Consider the following 18,405-nt stretch of genomic DNA (forward strand, 5'->3'; position numbering starts at 1 on the left):
TCTTTGGTTAACATTGATTATAAACTGTATGCCAAATCTCTCGCCATTAGATTAGACCCTTACCTCCCCGAATTGCTAGGCCCTGAACAATCTGGCTTCGTTAAGGGTCGCTTCATCACAGATAACACCAGACTTTTATTTAATGTCCTTTCCAAATCTCCACAGTTCCAACATTCACTAGCAGCCATTGCCCTAGACGCAGAAAAAGCGTTTGATAGGGTGGAGTGGACTTTCCTTTTCTCCGCCCTCAAATGGTTTGGATTTGGCCCACACTTCATCTCCTTTATCTCCTTTCTGTATTCCAGCCCTAGAGCGGCGGTTTGCGCCAACGGTCTAGTCTCCTCTTTTTTCAATCTGGGTAGGGGTGTTCGTCAAGGATGCCCTCTTTCCCCTTTTCTTTTTAATTTGGCCCTGGAACCTTTTCTTTCAAAGCTTCGTCAAAACCCCAACTTACATGGTTTCCAAATCTCCCAAACTAATATTAAACTTGCTGCCTACGCAGACGATATTCTACTATTCATGTCCAACCCCACATCTTCCATTCCCGCATTCCTAGCTGAAGTCCATGACTACTCTCAGATTTCAGGTTATAAGCTAAACAATGACAAGTGTGAGATTCTACCCCTTACCAAGTTCACTTTTAAACCGGACTTTATGGCGTCCAATTTTACCTGGAGCTCCTCACACATCAAATATCTAGGTTTACACATTACTTCCTCCCTCCCTGACACTGTTTCATTATGTCTCAATAAATGCATCCAAAAACTGTCCGACCTCACCTCTAGATGGCACCCATTATACCTCTCCTGGTGGGGCCGTCTTGATACGATTAAAATGATGCTCTCCCCGTTAGTCCTTTATACCATTTCTAACATCCCAATTCCTATCCCTGCTAAGTTCTTTAAGAAAATCAACACTATTCTCTCTTCCTTTCTTTGGTCCGGCAAAAAGGCACGTATGTCCCTGTTCAGATTGCAACTCCCCAAGTCTGAGGGTGGAGTTAACTTTCCAAATTTTCCCGCCTACCACAAGGCATTCCTTTTGCGGCAAGCTTCCCAATGGCTGCAAGACCCTGCTGAGCCGTCCCCCTTATGGGTTGTCATTGAGCGACTTTCCTTATCCCCTTTCACTTTTGCTGAATACCTCTCATTCTCTCGCAAGCCTCACTTCTCTTCCATTCCTATCCACAAGTTCACAGCCAAGCTGCTTCTCTCCACCTCTCCAAGCCCCCCTTCCTCTGTAGCAGAGTTTCTCAATTCCACCATCTGGCACAACAACAGTATAACCATCAATCGCAAACCCTTTTATTGGAAAACCTGGAGACAGAGGGGTTTAATCTGGGTATCTCAACTCTTCTCTAATTCTGATTTCTTATCCTTCTCCGTTCTCAGCCAACACTTCCATCTCCCCCGTTCTTTTGCCTGCAAGTATCTTGCGCTTAAAAATGCAGTCATGTCCACTTATGCTCTTCTCTCTAACCACCCCATGCATCCTCGCCCTCCCAACCCTACCTCACAGCTTCATTCCTTCCTGCGCACTCACCCTACAGCCTCCTCATTATACCACTCATTCCATACGATTCTCACACCTAGACCAAAATCCAAAGTTGAGGAACAGTGGGAATCTGATTTTGCCATCTCTTGGCCCACCTCCCTTTGGGATAAACTATGGACCAAACTTCGCAAGACATCTAGGGCTGCCTCCCTCACACAAACTCTTTTCTTCATTTACAACAGACTCCTCTTCTCTCCCCAGGTGTTGAATAAAAGATTTTCTTCCACACCTGATCTCTGTTGGTCCTGTTCTGCTCCTAACGCCACTCTTTTTCACATGCTTTTTTCTTGCACTTTCACGAAAAATTTCTGGACACTAGTTTGGGCCCAAATCAATGCCATATTCCACACTACATCCCCCTTCTCTTTTGTCAATATTTTTTTAGGAAGCCTCTCTCCTTGTTGGGATGACATTCATCTTAATACGCAAATTGTTGATTTGTTGTTAGCTGTTGCGTTCCAGCAAATCACCGTCAACTGGAAAAACTTTACGAATATCTCTTTTAAAGCATGGTGGTACAATGTGTGTTATAATCACAGGCTAGACACTGTCTTTGTGCACCCCCTTAGTTTAGCTGCTAAACGACATGATTTATGGCTTCCTGTAACCTTGTATCTAGATATCTGTGCTAAACGCTCTTCCCATGTATCACCTATTCAGCAAGAGGTCTCTAAGCCTCCCTGAGTGACATTGTTTTTCATTTGTATTATTCTTTTTATATAAGCTACTTTAATTTTCATTATCACCAGTGCTGTTTTTTTTTTTGATATTTAGCCTCAAACCCTTGTTATCCTCTGATTAATTGTATATTTTCACTACCATGTATTACCTTTCTCCTCCAATTGAAGACATGTTTGTATTTTTTCTCATGTATTGACACCTTTACTTATCCAATAAAAATCCTTTGAACTAAAAAGAATAATTTTGGTTTCATGGTGGCCGTCTCATCATCCAGTTTTCAGCTTTAGATTTCACCTCTAAAAGCCTGGTGCCAATTGAATCAGCTCAGAAGATATCAATTTGGGAGCATAAGACAATCTGTAAGTTTTTCAGGCTTTTTAGAACATCAGTTTTTATTTCGTCCCTAAGTTCACATTTGAAAGTAAGTAAGCTGAACAGAAGGTTTTTGATAGTTAAAGTAATATCAGCTGGTGCAGTCTTTTTGTTGTGGGTGTACTGGTACAGTGGCTTCTTTGACTGAGGGAGGAGGGGTGAAGAGATTTGTCACCTTTTACTAAGTGTGCTTTTTCAGCAGCATTGGATTTCACCCAAGAGCATCAGCACACAGCTGCCTGAACTTTGTGTCCCACAACAGTTAATGCTGGAGTGCCTATCTACCTAGGGTGAATTGCCCATGCTATGGCACTTATGTGCACACCCCTGGTCACTAGTGGGGGAACAGTTCCCCTTTCAAAACAGAAGGCATCCTTCTCTGGCACCAAACGTATAGGGTTCCAAGTTCTGTGCCATCTTCACATTGTGTCATGCAAAACGTTTGTCCTGTCACCAATATCATTTTCAGAAGCATAATCCAAATATTGGAAGGAAAAGAAAAAAGAAAGTTAGCCAGGCTATTTATAATATGTTTACCTGTTCATAATGTACAAGCAGTGCAGTGGAGCTGGAACAATTTTCAGAGTGGGAGTGCTGCCATCAATGTTACATCACTGAACTCATAGGTATTCTGAACAAACATGTGCCGCAAATGAGCCACACCCATTCAGCAGGAGAGTGGGAAGTGTGTAGTATGTAGTTGGTGTTGCATTTAGGATCACTCTGTCATAAACATATTACTAGCGCATGGAGTGGTAGCCCTCTGTCAATTATTGACAGCACATTTTCCATTCAAAAGAATAATAAATGTGCAGAGATATATAGTTTGACTGATAGTGAAGTGTATACCTCGCATACAATAATTCGTGGAAATTACATTTCTGATATTTATTATTTGTGCATCACCAAGAAAAGTATCTTAATTTTTTTGATCCTATTAAAAGCTTTGTTTCTATCACAGAATTAGAAAAATACAGTTAATTTGTGAATTCTTGTTTATTGATTTTGAAATATTTGTAAAGTTCATGTATTTGGATTTAAAATGGGTTGTTTGCTTGAGAAAACATCCTACAGCCTATCCTTTCAAGGTTGTGCCCTAATTTATTTTCAACTTCTTCACAAGATGCAGTAAAGAAAGAATAGTATCAGCAGTCTCCATGTTAGAAGACTAAGCAGCTATTTGTCAGGAAACTAGACGTTGACTTTTGTTTCTGAACACACTGCAAACGTGACAAGATGAAAACAACATGTAAAGGCTTCTTTAACGTTCATTCCCCTTCAGAACTCCTGCATGGTTGTTTTAGGGGTGCTGCAGTACTCCCCACATGTCTAATTCCAATGCCTATGCATGCAACCCTGTCCACATAAACCAATTTGACAAATCCGTCATCAAGGCTTCTTTTAGCACAGATGAAGAAGAGTGTGTGCGGTGAAAACACATTTAAAATAAGTGATCCACAGGCAGGGGATCCAGGCCCATCATGTGCCTCCCTGGCCCATAGCGGATGTCAACAGGGGACGGGTGCCCTGCTAGGGGCTTGCAGCCCCTTTCCACCTGCCTTTTCATGGCAGATAGACCGCCCTGAATAGGCAGTCAGAATGGACCATCATAATACCTACGGCGGTGCCTGAGCAGGCAGCCCCCATGGCAAGGTATTACGTTCTGACCGACAGTCGGACTGGCTCCTTGAGCCTGTTGGAAGTGTTGGTTGGTCCCTCTGCCCGCTGCCTCCGACAGCCACAATCGTAATGCAGAGGTCGGACCACAGCACCAGATGTCGGATGGACCACCACCGACAGGCTATCGGTGGCTGTCATCATAATTGGGCCCATTGATTTTAATAGGATTATTACAAATCAAGACACTTCACTTGGTGATGCACAAATGACAATAATTCCCTGACCACTGATTTCCACACATTATCGTTCATGCATAAAATAATTTTGTCAGTAAATCAGCATGTCTTTGCAAATGTAATGGCCTTTTCAATGGTGAATGTGCCGTCTGTAAATGGTGGTGTGCTGCCTCACCATGCTTCAGTAATATGTTTGTGACAACGTGCTCCAAAATACACCACCAGCTACATATTACACCCTTTACACAAATAGGCTTGGCTCATTTGCTTTGTGTGACACTTGGATTTTTCATACTCCCGTTGAGTTCACTGATGCAACGCTAATGGCAGCATCCCCACTCTGAAAATTGTTCCAGCAACACTGGCTACATGTTTCTAGTGCTTGCCTTTTACAAATCATTTTATCAAGTGACTGGCAGCCCCATGTACTGAGCTCGAGCTTCAAATTGACAAGTTTGAGCAGACAAATTAATAGAGCGGGCCCAGCCAAAGCTGAGCCATGGGTCCGGGTTGGCTCTAAGAGTTTGCGCACGACCTGAACCATGAAAACGTTTGCCATGTACATAATGCAACAAACCTAATGTAATAAAATGGTACCATTTCTAGAAAATTAAAAAAGCATATTTCTTTAACATGTTTCACCTTAGTACATTAGATGACATCACTGCAGAAGCAGACATTTATTAAATGTGAAAGATTTTAGAAACGTTCATAGCTCTCCCCTCCCACCACAATGACAATGTCATTAGTAAGCTAGGAAGAAAGTCAGTAGCCATGTGAAACCTAAATATGGTCTAATAAACATGGAGAAACATGCAGTCCATAAATCAAATAAAAGAGGTGCTTGCGCAGTCCACATCCTGAACTCAAGTATTTAAAAGTGCACTTGTGACAATAAAGAAGAAGGAGGCTCTGTGAAATTAAATATTTGCCTAGGGTCACACAGTTTGGACAAGCAGTGAACCCAGTATTGATTCCAGTTTAGCTGTTTTTACATTTTGAAATTCAGCCACCAAATGGCTATCTCTGCCTCTCTGTCTACAGTTTCGATCAAAGGTCATGATTTTGTTTTGTTTTTCTCTCTTGGTCCACAGAGAGGAAAACCAACACAGAGATAGCAGACTTGACTCAGGCCCCGCAGGCCCAACTACCAAGCTGAGAACGCTTTTATTTGGGTAGTGCACACCCCCAGAAACCCCCTTCAGACTATGCCCCTGCTTCTTTGCACACATGCTGATGCGCACCAGTGCAATTCGCACATTACAAGAATTCTTGATGACGCATGTGTACCCACGGGCAAGTGGAAATTTGCACCTGCAGAGTTAAGTTGCAGTTCTGATTTCTTCGAGCCTGTCATGTCCTTTAGGTTAGTCCCATCATATACATACCGATTATATACATTTTGTCCCATCCACATGGCATAACGGTCTTAAACAGGTGACCTTTTACCTAGAAGCTTACTTCTGTCTCTCCGACATCAGGCTCTTGGTACCATATCTTAATCACTGTACTTGAAGTACATAAACATGTCGCCAGGCATTGTAGATTTATTCTGTTAAAGGGTCACCACTTTTTTTCATCCATGGCCAACAGCCAGCTTTGCATGATCATGTATGTTTAGAAAATGATTAGCAGGGGATTAGCAAATGTTTTCAAAACATATCGATTCTAGAAAAACCCCAGAGTGACCACTTTGGTATAAAAGACCCTTACTCCCCCTTACAGACACAGAGAAAAATTCCTTCCAGACTGGACCGCACCTCTGCAGGCTGATCCTTCGACAGGCAGAGATCTGACATCCCTCGCGGGGTGCCATCCTCTACGCAGAGACGGGGTCCTTCATTCAGACCCATCAGGTGAGGGGTTAGCACTTCCCTGGGGAATTCTTGGATCATTAGGACAGATCCTAGCACTTACACATACATGCTTCACCTACACCTCTAGGCTAGGCAAGAGTTTGGTAGGCCACGCATCGCAGGAGTACGTCAATGCTATTGTTTTATATAATATGTTTTTTATTCATCTTACTAGCACTATGGTAGAAATGTATCTACCTTTTATGCTATTGGTACTAGCGATTACATTTATCTGGTTCTGTCTTTAGAATGTCGCAGCTAACATGTTTCATACTAGACTGACGCTTGACCAATAAATAATTATTGAAACCGTTCCAATCGTCATTCTATGTATTCTGAGAAAAGCAAGCATGAGTGACTGAGCAAAAAATACTGTATTGTTTCCACGATACCTGAGGAATCAGGGTTGTCATGTTCAGTGGTTGCCAGAAACTACCTACACCACTGTAGAGTACAGGGGGGTGGTAGCAGGTCTAATGGCGACTCATCCTGTGGGGGTGTCCAGAGTCTGTCTGCACACCAAGCCCTCAGTTTAGGTCATCCAAAACACACAGGTCCTGGGGGGTCCTAGGAACTACACGACGAACCCTCACTTAATAGTACCCATCTGCCACTGGCAATAAATAATACTTTCACATTTCGGAGTCCCTCTTTGCTTTCTTATGATTTATGGCTCTCAGGTGCAGATGCTAGTTTGCCTAAAATGGCAGACACAAAAAAAAAGTTTTACATTTACCGAACTTTAGAGGTGAGACCTTGCAGAATGAGATGAATGGTAAATTATCTACCAAGAAAATGTCAGTTGCTGCAGATTTTTCTGATAAAGAAATCATAACTAGTGCATTCTCCTGATAAGGTCTATGCCTATTTCGCATTCATTTTCTTTTGAGGGTGACCACTCTCTACCCTTTCCCATACTTGCCTTGTCCTGCATTTGCAATGGCTGACACCAGTGATCGCCTATTTCTGCCTATTTCGGCCAACTGGGTTAGTGGAACTAGCTCTGCCCCTCAAGCCCCTTTTCTGTTTAAGGTAGTGGCTTCAAATGCAGTAGCGTCCGTTGTCCTTGCAAAGTGGCAGGTCGGGGTATGAGGGGACTGGGGACCACGGACATCCCAAAAGAAAAAACTTACCTGCCCCTCCGATGCTCCTCTCGGGTTCCGTGCACTTCAGGCACAGGCTCCCGGAATCCCTTGCGGCAAATCCTGGTGTTGCTCTCATGCTGAAAGCAGCGTCAGGATTGGCCGGAGCACTCTGAATTTTCACTCCCAGGTAGACCCGGAGCCTGTGCCTGCTGTCTCCAACCCGGCAGTGCAGCTCAGGCTGGAGACAGCTTCAGTGCGCATGACGTTTTGGCCATCCTGAGACGGACGGCCAAACCATCATGTGCACTGACAACAGTGCACCTACCACTTCCCATCTGCCTGTCATTCCCATGACTCCATCCCCTACGCTACAGAGACTGCTGGCAGGGGTGGTGACGCTCCTCGGCCACAGCGGAGGAGCCGCCGCTGTTCAAATATAGAAAGGCAGTGGCATGAACTGACACTTACCGGGGCAACAGGTGCTTCTGCTGACCAACACATGCTTTGTTCTATTCTACTTTTCTGATGTATTATTTTCATACTATTTGTTAATATTTACTTCAGCTTATTGGAATTTCTAATAAGCAGACAAAATATCATTAGAAAGAACTTACGTGAAAACTTCAAGACCCCATCCTGCCACTGCAGTGAACATTCTTGGGCCAAGGTCCCTGGCCGGGTTCATGGCGCAGCCAGAGTTCATCCCTAAGGAACAACCTAGAAGGAAAATGAGCAGACCGACAGCCACAGGCTCCAATCCGTGAGGTGCCCCTTTATTTCTGGAGTCGAAAATAGCAAACACAGAAATAACGAGAAGAGCTGTTGATGCCACCTGTTCAATGGGAAGAAAAAACAGCAAATTTCAAAGGTGTGTTCAAAAGCGTATCTCATTTCACAGATGTCTTCACTCCAAATATAATTAGTTTTTTATTAAAAACGTTTTTTGGGGATGTGACTTCTTAGTATGCAGGGAGAAAATACATTACCCACACACCTGTTTTCCTCGTTCTAGTCCTTACATACTTGAGTTGAATCTTAACCCTTAGACAGATAAACATATAATACATTACTGGAAAGAAAGCAGTTCCATTTTTTAGTGGAATAATCTTTCTTCCCTTTCTATACTGAAGCCCTGCCCCCTTTACCTATAGTCTGTCCTCGTTTGGGGGCCCACAGGGCAAACACGTGCTGTTAGGACACAACCATGGTGGTTTGGATAATTTGCCTCTTGTGTCTACAATGGCTTGCTAATTAGTATCCCCATCTGCACTAGTGAGAGCGAGCAGTCAAAGGCTTTTTGTGGAGGTAGTGTGGGGATTAGACACTCAGATCTCAAGCAGTCACACAACAGATACAGTAACTGACTGTCCAGCCCATGGCTTGTCTTATTGAAAAGAGAGGTACTTTAATCTCAAAGCACCTCAATAGGGTGTTCTGCAAAATTCTATAGGCATGACACACCAGATTTTAGAGTTTCGTTGTCAATGAAGTCTATCATAGGCAAGAATTAGACAGAGGTGCAAGCAGGAAACGGGCACATATGCAAGGTCACAATTGTGCGTGTGTTTATATATATATATATATATATATATATATATATATATATATTACCTACTGGCGGTCGCCAGTAGGTAGTTATAGTTAGGACCCCTTTTCCATAGAAAAACCTCAACATTCTATTTTGAATAACTTTGGCGCCGGTCGATGAATCCTCGCGAATTTCTTAAAAATAGGTGGGGCGCTACGCTCCGCTCCTACCCTGAAAGTCTCGGGGGGATTCATCAAGCGGGGGCTGAGATAAAAGGGGGGTCCCAAAACGCGTTTTTCCCATGCATTTTTCCATAGGACCTTTAGAACGAGCTACAGCCCGAACGGCTGAACAGAATTACTAGAAATTTGGCAGAGAGGTAGTCCCTAGGTCAAGGAAGTGCCTTTTGTAGGTTTGGTGTAAATCTGTTCAGTAGATTCTGAGAAAATAGCCTTTAAATCAATATATATATCTGAGCCCGCTTACGGTACGCTTACCGTACGCTTACCGTAAGCGTACGGTGGCGTGCGCGAGCGCGATTCTGATTGGCTCTTAGATCTTAGTAAACATTCGAATCGGCCGAAACCAGGAAGCGGCGTCCGCCATTTTGTCTCTCGCACTGAGTGTTGTTTATCAAACATGATGGCAAAAAACATGTTACGGGGCTGTTTTGACAACTCCCTCCCACATAGTCATGTTGAGGGAGTCCCCAAACATCCCCCAAGAGCAAAAACGGTTTTATGTTTTTTTCGGCAATTTCGCCGAGTACGCTTACCGTACGCTTACCGTAAGCGTACGGAAAAAAAATAAAAAAAACACTATCCACACTTACCCCACCCCCTGTGCTTTTGCTGGCCGCAGGCCACCAAATGTACAGGGCTTGTTGTAATGGAAAAAAACACTATCCACACTTACCCCACCCCCTGTGCTTTTGGTGGCCGTAGGCCACCAAATGTACAGGGCTTAGGAATAGGTAAAAAAAACTAAATTTTGGCAACATGAAATTATAAAATCGAAATAAAAAAAACACTATCCACATTGACCCCACCCCCTGTGCTTTTGGTGGCCGTAGGCCACCAAATGTACAGGGCTTATTAATAGGTAAAAAAAACTAAATTTTGGCAACATGAAATTATAAAATCGAAATAAAAAAAACACTATCCACATTGACCCCACCCCCTGTGCTTTTGGTGGCCGAAGGCCACCAAATGTACAGGGCTTATTAAAGTTGATAAAAACCGTGCACGGAACGAACTGCGTTAAGTGGGCGCGCACGCCACGAATGGCGTAAAGTAACTTAGCATTTAAAAAACCGTACAAATTCACTGAAAAAACCATAGGTTTCACACACGTTATAGTTAGGAATTAGCATTTAAAAAACCTTGCAAATTCACTGAAAAAACCATAGGTTTCACACATGTTATAGTTAGCGGAAATTTTACTGATAAAAAACCTGTGAAATTGCCCCGTTATAGTTAGTGCTGGCAACTATAACTCACGCGACCGCAATCTTCTGCTGATGACATATGTGTCTTTATGAAAAAAAAATATTTGTAATATATGTATAGCTAAAAATGTATGGAAGAAGACATGGGCAAATAAGTGTCTAAATACAGTATTAGCATCAGCAGAAGATTGTGGTCGCGTGAGTTATAGTTGCCAGCACTAACTATAACGGGGCAATTTCACAGGTTTTTTATCAGTAAAATTTCCGCTAACTATAACATGTGTGAAACCTATGGTTTTTTCAGTGAATATATATATATATATATATATATATATATATCCTCCAACACTTCCGGCACATACAGTCATTGAGCCAGACTCCGACACCGCCCTTCCAGTGATCAAGTAAGCTTTTATTTGGCAAATATCAGGGCTGTTACGCATTTTGGCAGTGACTTTTAAAGCAATATAAAAAAACGATCTGTCACATGATCTAGTAGACATAGACAACATACTAGCAAAATATGCAGACTATGTTAAACAAACATCAGATTTCATTTTCATAATTTGTGCATTATTTACACCAGTTTTTGAATCACTTGTCCTTCATAGAATTACACTACATTCCATTTTTATACTTTTCTATTTTATATTGTTTTTACATTTTCCCATTTTTAATGTGTTTGTGTAACCAAACTGTTGATGTAAAATAATGTGAAGTGACTGTCCATGCGTGTCCAAAGAAACCTCATGTGTGTAAACTCTTTTATGTGCCTCACACTGGAATCTACATTTATGTTCACAACAACCAATCTTACGGATATAAACTACAAATGCCTCCTCTCTTGTCTTTAAAATACAAGTTCTCAAATTGTCAATAAAGTTGTTATCGCTACTGTTGCCTCACGCTGTGCAAATATGTCCGGACGGTGCATTGGGTGTTGGGTACCAAACGCTGTCTCTACCAAGTGGAGTACCAGATTATTACTGATGTTAAGACACAGTGTTTGTTCCATACGAACAGCTCTCTTCCTTTTGTCCTATGTTTTAAAGTGCTTGTGTTTTGTACAAATTGTAAAGTAAAGTGCAAGTGCTTTTGCCATGACCTTGATAAAAGTACATGGGCCAAACTATTCCTGTATAATGCTAATTTACAAAGTGGTCTTGTGTAAGATTAAAGTGGCAGTGCTTCCGTGCAACTTTGCAAGTTAAAGTGCAATTATAGGACCAAAGGAGTACTTTTAAAAGTTGATAAAATGCAAGAGCTTTTACAGTTATAAAACCGAGGAATCTTCCATTGTTTGTTAAAAAAGGTAAATGGATTTCTTTTTTGTTTGTTCCGTGCTTGCACGCCTTGCACTTAAAACACTTGTAAAAACCTGGATTAGCCCTCAGCCAGCTCTCTGTCTCATTTACTTCTGGGCTATTTCTCACCAATTGTTGCCTCATCGAAGTGGCTCTTCTGAAAGTGATGAGGGGTCTCCGCGGGACCAGGGCACCCAACCCCAGATCCCCTTTTACCAGGTGCCAATGCCTACTTATGCAGTCTCTCACTCTGACATGGTAGGCATTGTACCCGGTTATCATCCTTAGTTCCTGTGGTGTAACTCTTTTTGTTTCCCTCTCTTTACTGAACAAAATGTCTTCTCTCTGTATCCCATCTACTTTCTCTAATGCTTGTTTTAGTACTCTCTGACTGTAGCCTCTTTCTTTGAATCTTGCTGTCATTTCAGTTTTCACTTGTTCGAAAGAGCTGGCCTCGCTGCAGTTTCTCTTCATATGAAGCAATTCAGCGTAGGGATACTGTGTTTGAGTTTTTGCAGATGAAAACTACTCGAATGAATGATGGAATTTCCCACAGTTGGTTTTCTAAAAGTGCGTGTGTGCAGTATGCCTTCTTTAATAAAAAAACCACTAAATCTAAGCAGTTTACTTGGGATTCGCTAATGGTACTAGTAAAAGTTAGCTTTAATTAAATGCTATTCAGAGCTGTTATAAAATCGCTTGCTTTATCTGGTGCCCCCCTCCATACAATAAATAAGTCATCAATGAACCAACACCAAACTTTGATGTTATCTTGCTATTCTGTTTTAAAGTTGACCCTCAGCACCTGCTCCTCCCACCAGCCCATGTGTATATTCGCATAGTTGGGGGTGAAGAAGGTGCCCATGGCCGTGCCCCTTAGCTGCCTGTAGGTGCTGTTTCCATAAAGAAAGAAATTGTTTTCCAGACATAGTTCTGCCATTTTTATCAGCATTTCTGTATGTTGATAAATATTTATTGGTCTGGATCCCAAGAAGTGTCTAAGCGCCCTTAGGCCGTCTTGGTGTGCAATACTCGGGTATAACGAGGCTACATCAACCGTAATAAGATCTGTCGCGTCCCAATGAGCTTTATGCAGTTTTCTTAAAAAATCCCCTGTGTCCTGTATGTAGGATGGTAATGCCTTTACAAGATCTTGCAGGAAGTAATCTATATATCTAAATGTAGTCTCGAAAAGACTCCCAATTGCCAAAATTATCGGTCTTCCTGGGGGGGAACCATATCTTTGTGCACCTTCGGAATGAGGTACAACACGGGTGTAACAGGATTGTTTACTCTGAGATATTGATATTCACCTTCTGTCACAAGCCCCATCCCCCTCCATCTCGACAATTCATTATGGTCCTTATTTGTCACCTCCACAAGATTGCTCTGTGTTACACGCTGGTAGCATTCAGTGTCTCTTAGTTGTAATTTGGCTTCATCATTGTATTTATCAAGGAGCCAAAGGACTAGATTTCTCCCTTTGTCCGATTGTCTTATATTATGTCCGTTCTTTTCTTTATTTTATCCATGATTTTATTGTAGTCTCTTTCTTTGTCTGGAGTGTTCCTTCCTTAGTTTTTATCCAATTCTATTGAAATTTCTTTTAAGTCTTTGATGACTCTTTCAGCGAACAGGTCAATTGCATCCTTAGGTAGTAGCGGGACAAAAGTGGATTTCTTTTTGAGATCCATTGCGCTGGTTCCATATATATCAATGCAATCTGTCCGCAGTGTCTTTGCATGATACTTCCATATTTGGGTCCTCATTTGCTGATTGCAATGCCTCCAAATCCCTCAAGAGATTTAAATTGTCTATCACCAGGTTGCTCTGATGCTCCTCGCATGAGTTCACCAGGTTACGGCTTTTGCTTTGATCCAATTTGTTTCCAAATTTTTTTTTTTTTTTAGTTTGCGTATGTATTTATAAAAGTCAATATACATATATATGCGATACCAGTAATTACGGGAGAATCCCAAAGAAAACAGCGGCACACCTGAGGACAGCACAATGAACTTTATTGTGCACACAACAAACGACGCATTTAACGCGTCATTTGTTGTGTGCACAATAAAGTTCATTGTGCTGTCCTCAGGTGTGCCGCTGTTTTCTTTGGGATTCTCCCGTAATTACTGGTATCGCATATATATGTATATTGACTTTTTTTTAGTTTGCGTATGTATTTATAAAAGTCAATATACATATATATGCGATACCAGTAATTACGGGAGAATCCCAAAGAAAACAGCGGCACACCTGAGGACAGCACAATGAACTTTATTGTGCACACAACAAACGACGCATTTAACGCGTCATTTGTTGTGTGCACAATAAAGTTAATTGTGCTGTCCTCTGGTGTGCCACTGTTTTCTTCAGGATTCTCCCAGAATCACTGGTATCGCATACTTTGGACGGCTGCTGCCGCCGTCGCAGGCCCAGGCATTGCAGGAAGTGGATCGGACAAGTGTAGCAGTTGTTAGAAGTATATATATATATATATATATATATATATATATATATATATATATATATATATATATATATATATATATATATATATATATATATATATATATAAGTGTGTGTGTGTGTGTGTATATATACATATATATATCAACACACACACACAATTGTGACCTCACATATGTGCCTGATTCCTGCTCGCACCTATGCCCAATATATATATATATATATATTATCTACTGGCGGTCGCCAGTAGATAGTTATAGTTAGGACCGTGTTTCCATAGGAAATCCGCAACATTCTATTTGGAATAACTTTGGCGCCGATTGACGAATCCTCGCGAAATTTTCAAAATAAGTGGGGTGCTCCGCTCCGCTCCTTCCCTGAAAGTCTCGGGGGGATTCGTCAAGCAGGGGCTGAGAAAAAGGGGGGTCACAAAACGCGTTTTCCCCATGCATTTTTCCATAGGACCTTTAGTCCAAGCTACAGCCCGAACGGCTGAACAGAATTACTTGAACTTTGGCAGAGAGTTAGGCCTCAGGTCAGGGATGTGCCTTTTGCAGGTCTGGTGTAAATCTGTTCAGTATTTCCTGAGAAAATAGCATTTAAATCAATATATATATCTATAAGCGCGCATCGTGCACGTACGGTAAAACTTACGGTACGCGCACGCTGCCGTGCGCGAGCGCGATTCTGATTGGTTGTTAGATCTTAGTAAACATTCGAATCGGTCGAAACCAGGAAGTGTCGGCCGCCATTTTGTCTCTCGCAGTCTGAGGGGGTGAAAAACAAAGGTGGAGAACCTGAAAAGGGGGCATGGTGGACAGTTCCTGACCCCCTAGCCATTGTCAGGGGGTCCCAGAAGGACCCCCAAGGGCCAAAATTTCCTTTAATTTTTTTGCAAAAAATCGCGGAGTACGCGTAGCGTGCGCGTACGGTAGAAACAGACAAATTCCGCGAACTGCGTAACGTGGGCGCACGGTGCGCAAAGCGCACCGTGCGCGTACGGTACGCGCACGGTGAAAAACCTTAAAAAAAAAAAAACATAACTTAGCATTTAAAAAACCGTACAAATTCACTGAAAAAAACATAGGTTTCACACACGTTATAGTTAGGAATTAGCATTTAAAAACCTTGCAAATTCACTTAAAAAACCATAGGTTTCACACATGTTACAGTTAGATGGACATTTCACTCGTGAAAAACCATTGAAATTCCGCCGTTATAGTTAGTGCAGGCAACAATAACTCACGCGACCGCAATCCTCTGCTGATGACGTCAGATATTACATCACTGATGACATATGTGTCTTTCTGAAAAATAAATATTTGTAATAGATGTATAGCTAAAGATTAATGGAAGAAGACATGGATAAGTAAGTGTCTAAATACAGTGATGTAATATCTGACGTCATCAGCAGAGGATTGCGGTCGCGTGAGTTATAGTTGCCTGCACTAACTATAACGGGGGAATTTCAATGGTTTGTCACGAGTGAAATGTCCAGCTAACTATAACATGTGTGAAACCTATGGTTTTTTAAGTGAATATATATATATATATATATATATATGTATATATATATATATATATATATATATATATATGCATATTTAATTGCATTCACGCTTCTTCTGAACTTCTGCGGACCCGTGGGGGGTGGCGTGTGCTCCGGTGAAGCAAACCGGCTGTAGCAATCCTACTCGTATTTCACAATAAACACGCTCTCAGGAAACGGAGGACACGGTGCAAAAATCGATGTAGTCTCTGTTTTTTCACAACGCGTTTCACTTCCGAGGAAGCTTGATCATGTGAATAATACAACCAATGTGCAAACCATAAAAAGGCAAAACGTCATAACCATAGAAATAGGACTGGCGCATTCACTGGGGTCGGACATGTTCAAATGGTCAAGAATTCAAAATAATGACTTGACTGTCACCAATAAACAACATCGCACATGTAGATGTGATCCCCACAATTTTTGAAAGTGCCGATTGGCTTCACTGTAATTACAATTGCAGACCTTCATATAACCTCATGGGAACCAACAATGTCGGAGCTGAAATGTGTTATATACATACAGCGAGCTTCTGATGCAGTCTATCTAATCTTGAACAAATATACTGTTCTGACAGAGAAATATGTCATATGGAAGAGGGACATTACGGGAAAATGTTCCGACACGGCGGACCAGGTGGCATGCATAATAGAGCTGCACCTGTGCGTGGGTAGCTCGTGTCAGAAGCTGTAGTTGCAATAAAGTTACAAACGTCAATAGTTGTCAAGATGACGAGTCATGCTGCTGCAACCATGGTTGGTGTAGGAAATGTCAAGAGGGTGATGTCTGTGTAACAGACAGCAATGTTAGTGGTGCGATCTAGATGTGTCCGCTCAGTGTAGGTGCTGCAGTCTGCCTATTTTGTTGTGAAGATGTCGCTCTGCTGCTATATCCGTACTAACGCAATTGTGGAAGCCTGTGACAATCAGGTGGTGCACTGTCACAAGTACGGGCAAATGCCTGATGTTGCTGTCAGCAAAATTTTTTTTTTTTAATTTTAAATAAATGGATGTTCGGAGCTTGATGTAATGTGCCCTGGTGGCGTGTCGCTGTGATCCTAATGGTGCCCTGCTAAACGATCTGTTGTACGTATGGCAGCAGCACTCAAACTGGTAACAATGTCAGTAAAAAGCAACACATGGGCCAGTGTCCAAAAAGCGATTCAGAATGCATGAACAACAAAATACTCAAGTCATGACAGGGATGCCCACAAACATGTTGCCACCATAGAAACAAAGTGTCAAAGTGCTCTTGTGTCCATGAAGAAGAGAAGAAAAAAAGGGGGGTGGAAGGGGGGGGGAAGGGGGGAGGTAGGTGACCCGTGCTGGTGAATACTGGTGAGTGGGTCCCTTCCTTATTCCCTGTGGAACAAGAGAAATAAAACAGTGATTAAAAACAAGATCGTCTGATCCCGTAAATCATTAAATGCTTCCTATACAAATTAATAGGATCAAAAAAGAAACTATGGTGAATAATAGAATGGCAGAACGCACATACACAGAAGAAAGAGAGCGCATGAGAGCGCAAATCATGCTGCGAGCATGATCAGGAGCGATTCAAAGCGAAGACAACATGATGTAGTGAGTAGCGTAATGAGACAGCACAATAATAAAGAAGGAAAAGAGGGGGAAAAAAGGGAGGAAAGAAGGATGAGTTCCTTTTTTCCCCCTCTTTTCCTTCTTTATTCTTGTGCTGTCTCATTACGCTACTCACTACATTCTATTATTCACCATAGTTTCTTTTTTGATCCTATTAATTAGGTTGACCTAACGGACATTGCGCCACCAAGGAGGGGAACCTCCTCCAACCTTAAGGTCTCTCCAATCCAGCCCAAAATTTACACAAAGTTTAACTTCCTAAAAGACATTGGCGCTGCTGTCTATTCAAGCAACGTGGCACTTAAAGGGCTTCAACCGGTTCAAGCTCTTCACTTTCCACAGCTAACTACAGCCTTAATTCACACTCAAGCCAATGACCCGAGCTTTCCTCCAGGAGCGGCTCACACTAACTCAGTCCTTAACAGGAATTCAACCTCAAGCGCACCAGGGACAGACTCCTTCTCATCCAGCACAACAGTAGCAGCGCCTACGCCGACTACACATCATTTAGCCCAAAACATCGTACTTCTGGCGACCGTCGAACACCTAATGAAGCCTTCAGAGGGTCACTCAGGGACCCAGCCAATTCAACTGTCGGCAGACCAGGCTTCAGACAGTTTATACTACCCAGCAACAGCAACGCCCCGCCCCAAGCAGCAGGGAATATTCAGGAAGCGCTTACACCAACAAGAACAAGTCAAACAACGCCCATGGAAAAGTGAAATTAGAATAAACAACTGCTGACAGCCCCTCAAACAGCACCCCCAAACCCCTCAGCAGATGAGACAAGCGGGAAGCAATCTCCATCTGCATCTCATGGGAAAGGCATTTTCAGCCTGCATCCACCTGTCATTGCCGACATTACTAACATCAATATCTTGGATCCTAGCCACACCAGTATCAACACGCTGACTCCAACAGCGACCACTAACGAGTCCAAGCAGGATGAAGGAAGGGCGGCATTATCCTATCTCAGCACCCAAGAATGGGAGGACATGTTAGCAGCATACTCTCCAGACCATCAAATAGGCATACTTCCTGCAAAGCCATATTCAAATCCTTCAGCTGACAGCCAGCCCCCAAGGGACACAGGGCATTAAAAT

General features: G+C 42.4%; 1 protein-coding gene across 1 annotated transcript in view; it reads right to left on the reverse strand.

Moving 5' to 3' along the window:
* The window catches only part of AQP9 (aquaporin 9), a 251,486-nt gene that overhangs the window by 65,874 nt on the left and 167,207 nt on the right, over positions 1–18,405 (reverse strand). Inside the window, exon 5 of the mRNA XM_085643756.1 lies at positions 8,019–8,236. Within this exon, the coding sequence (XP_085499882.1) occupies positions 8,019–8,236 (218 nt within the window). The remainder of the gene's footprint in view (positions 1–8,018; positions 8,237–18,405) is intronic.

Source organism: Triturus cristatus, chromosome 3_1 (genome assembly GCF_964204655.1).
Source record: "Triturus cristatus chromosome 3_1, aTriCri1.1, whole genome shotgun sequence".
NCBI classification, from domain to species: domain Eukaryota; kingdom Metazoa; phylum Chordata; class Amphibia; order Caudata; family Salamandridae; genus Triturus; species Triturus cristatus.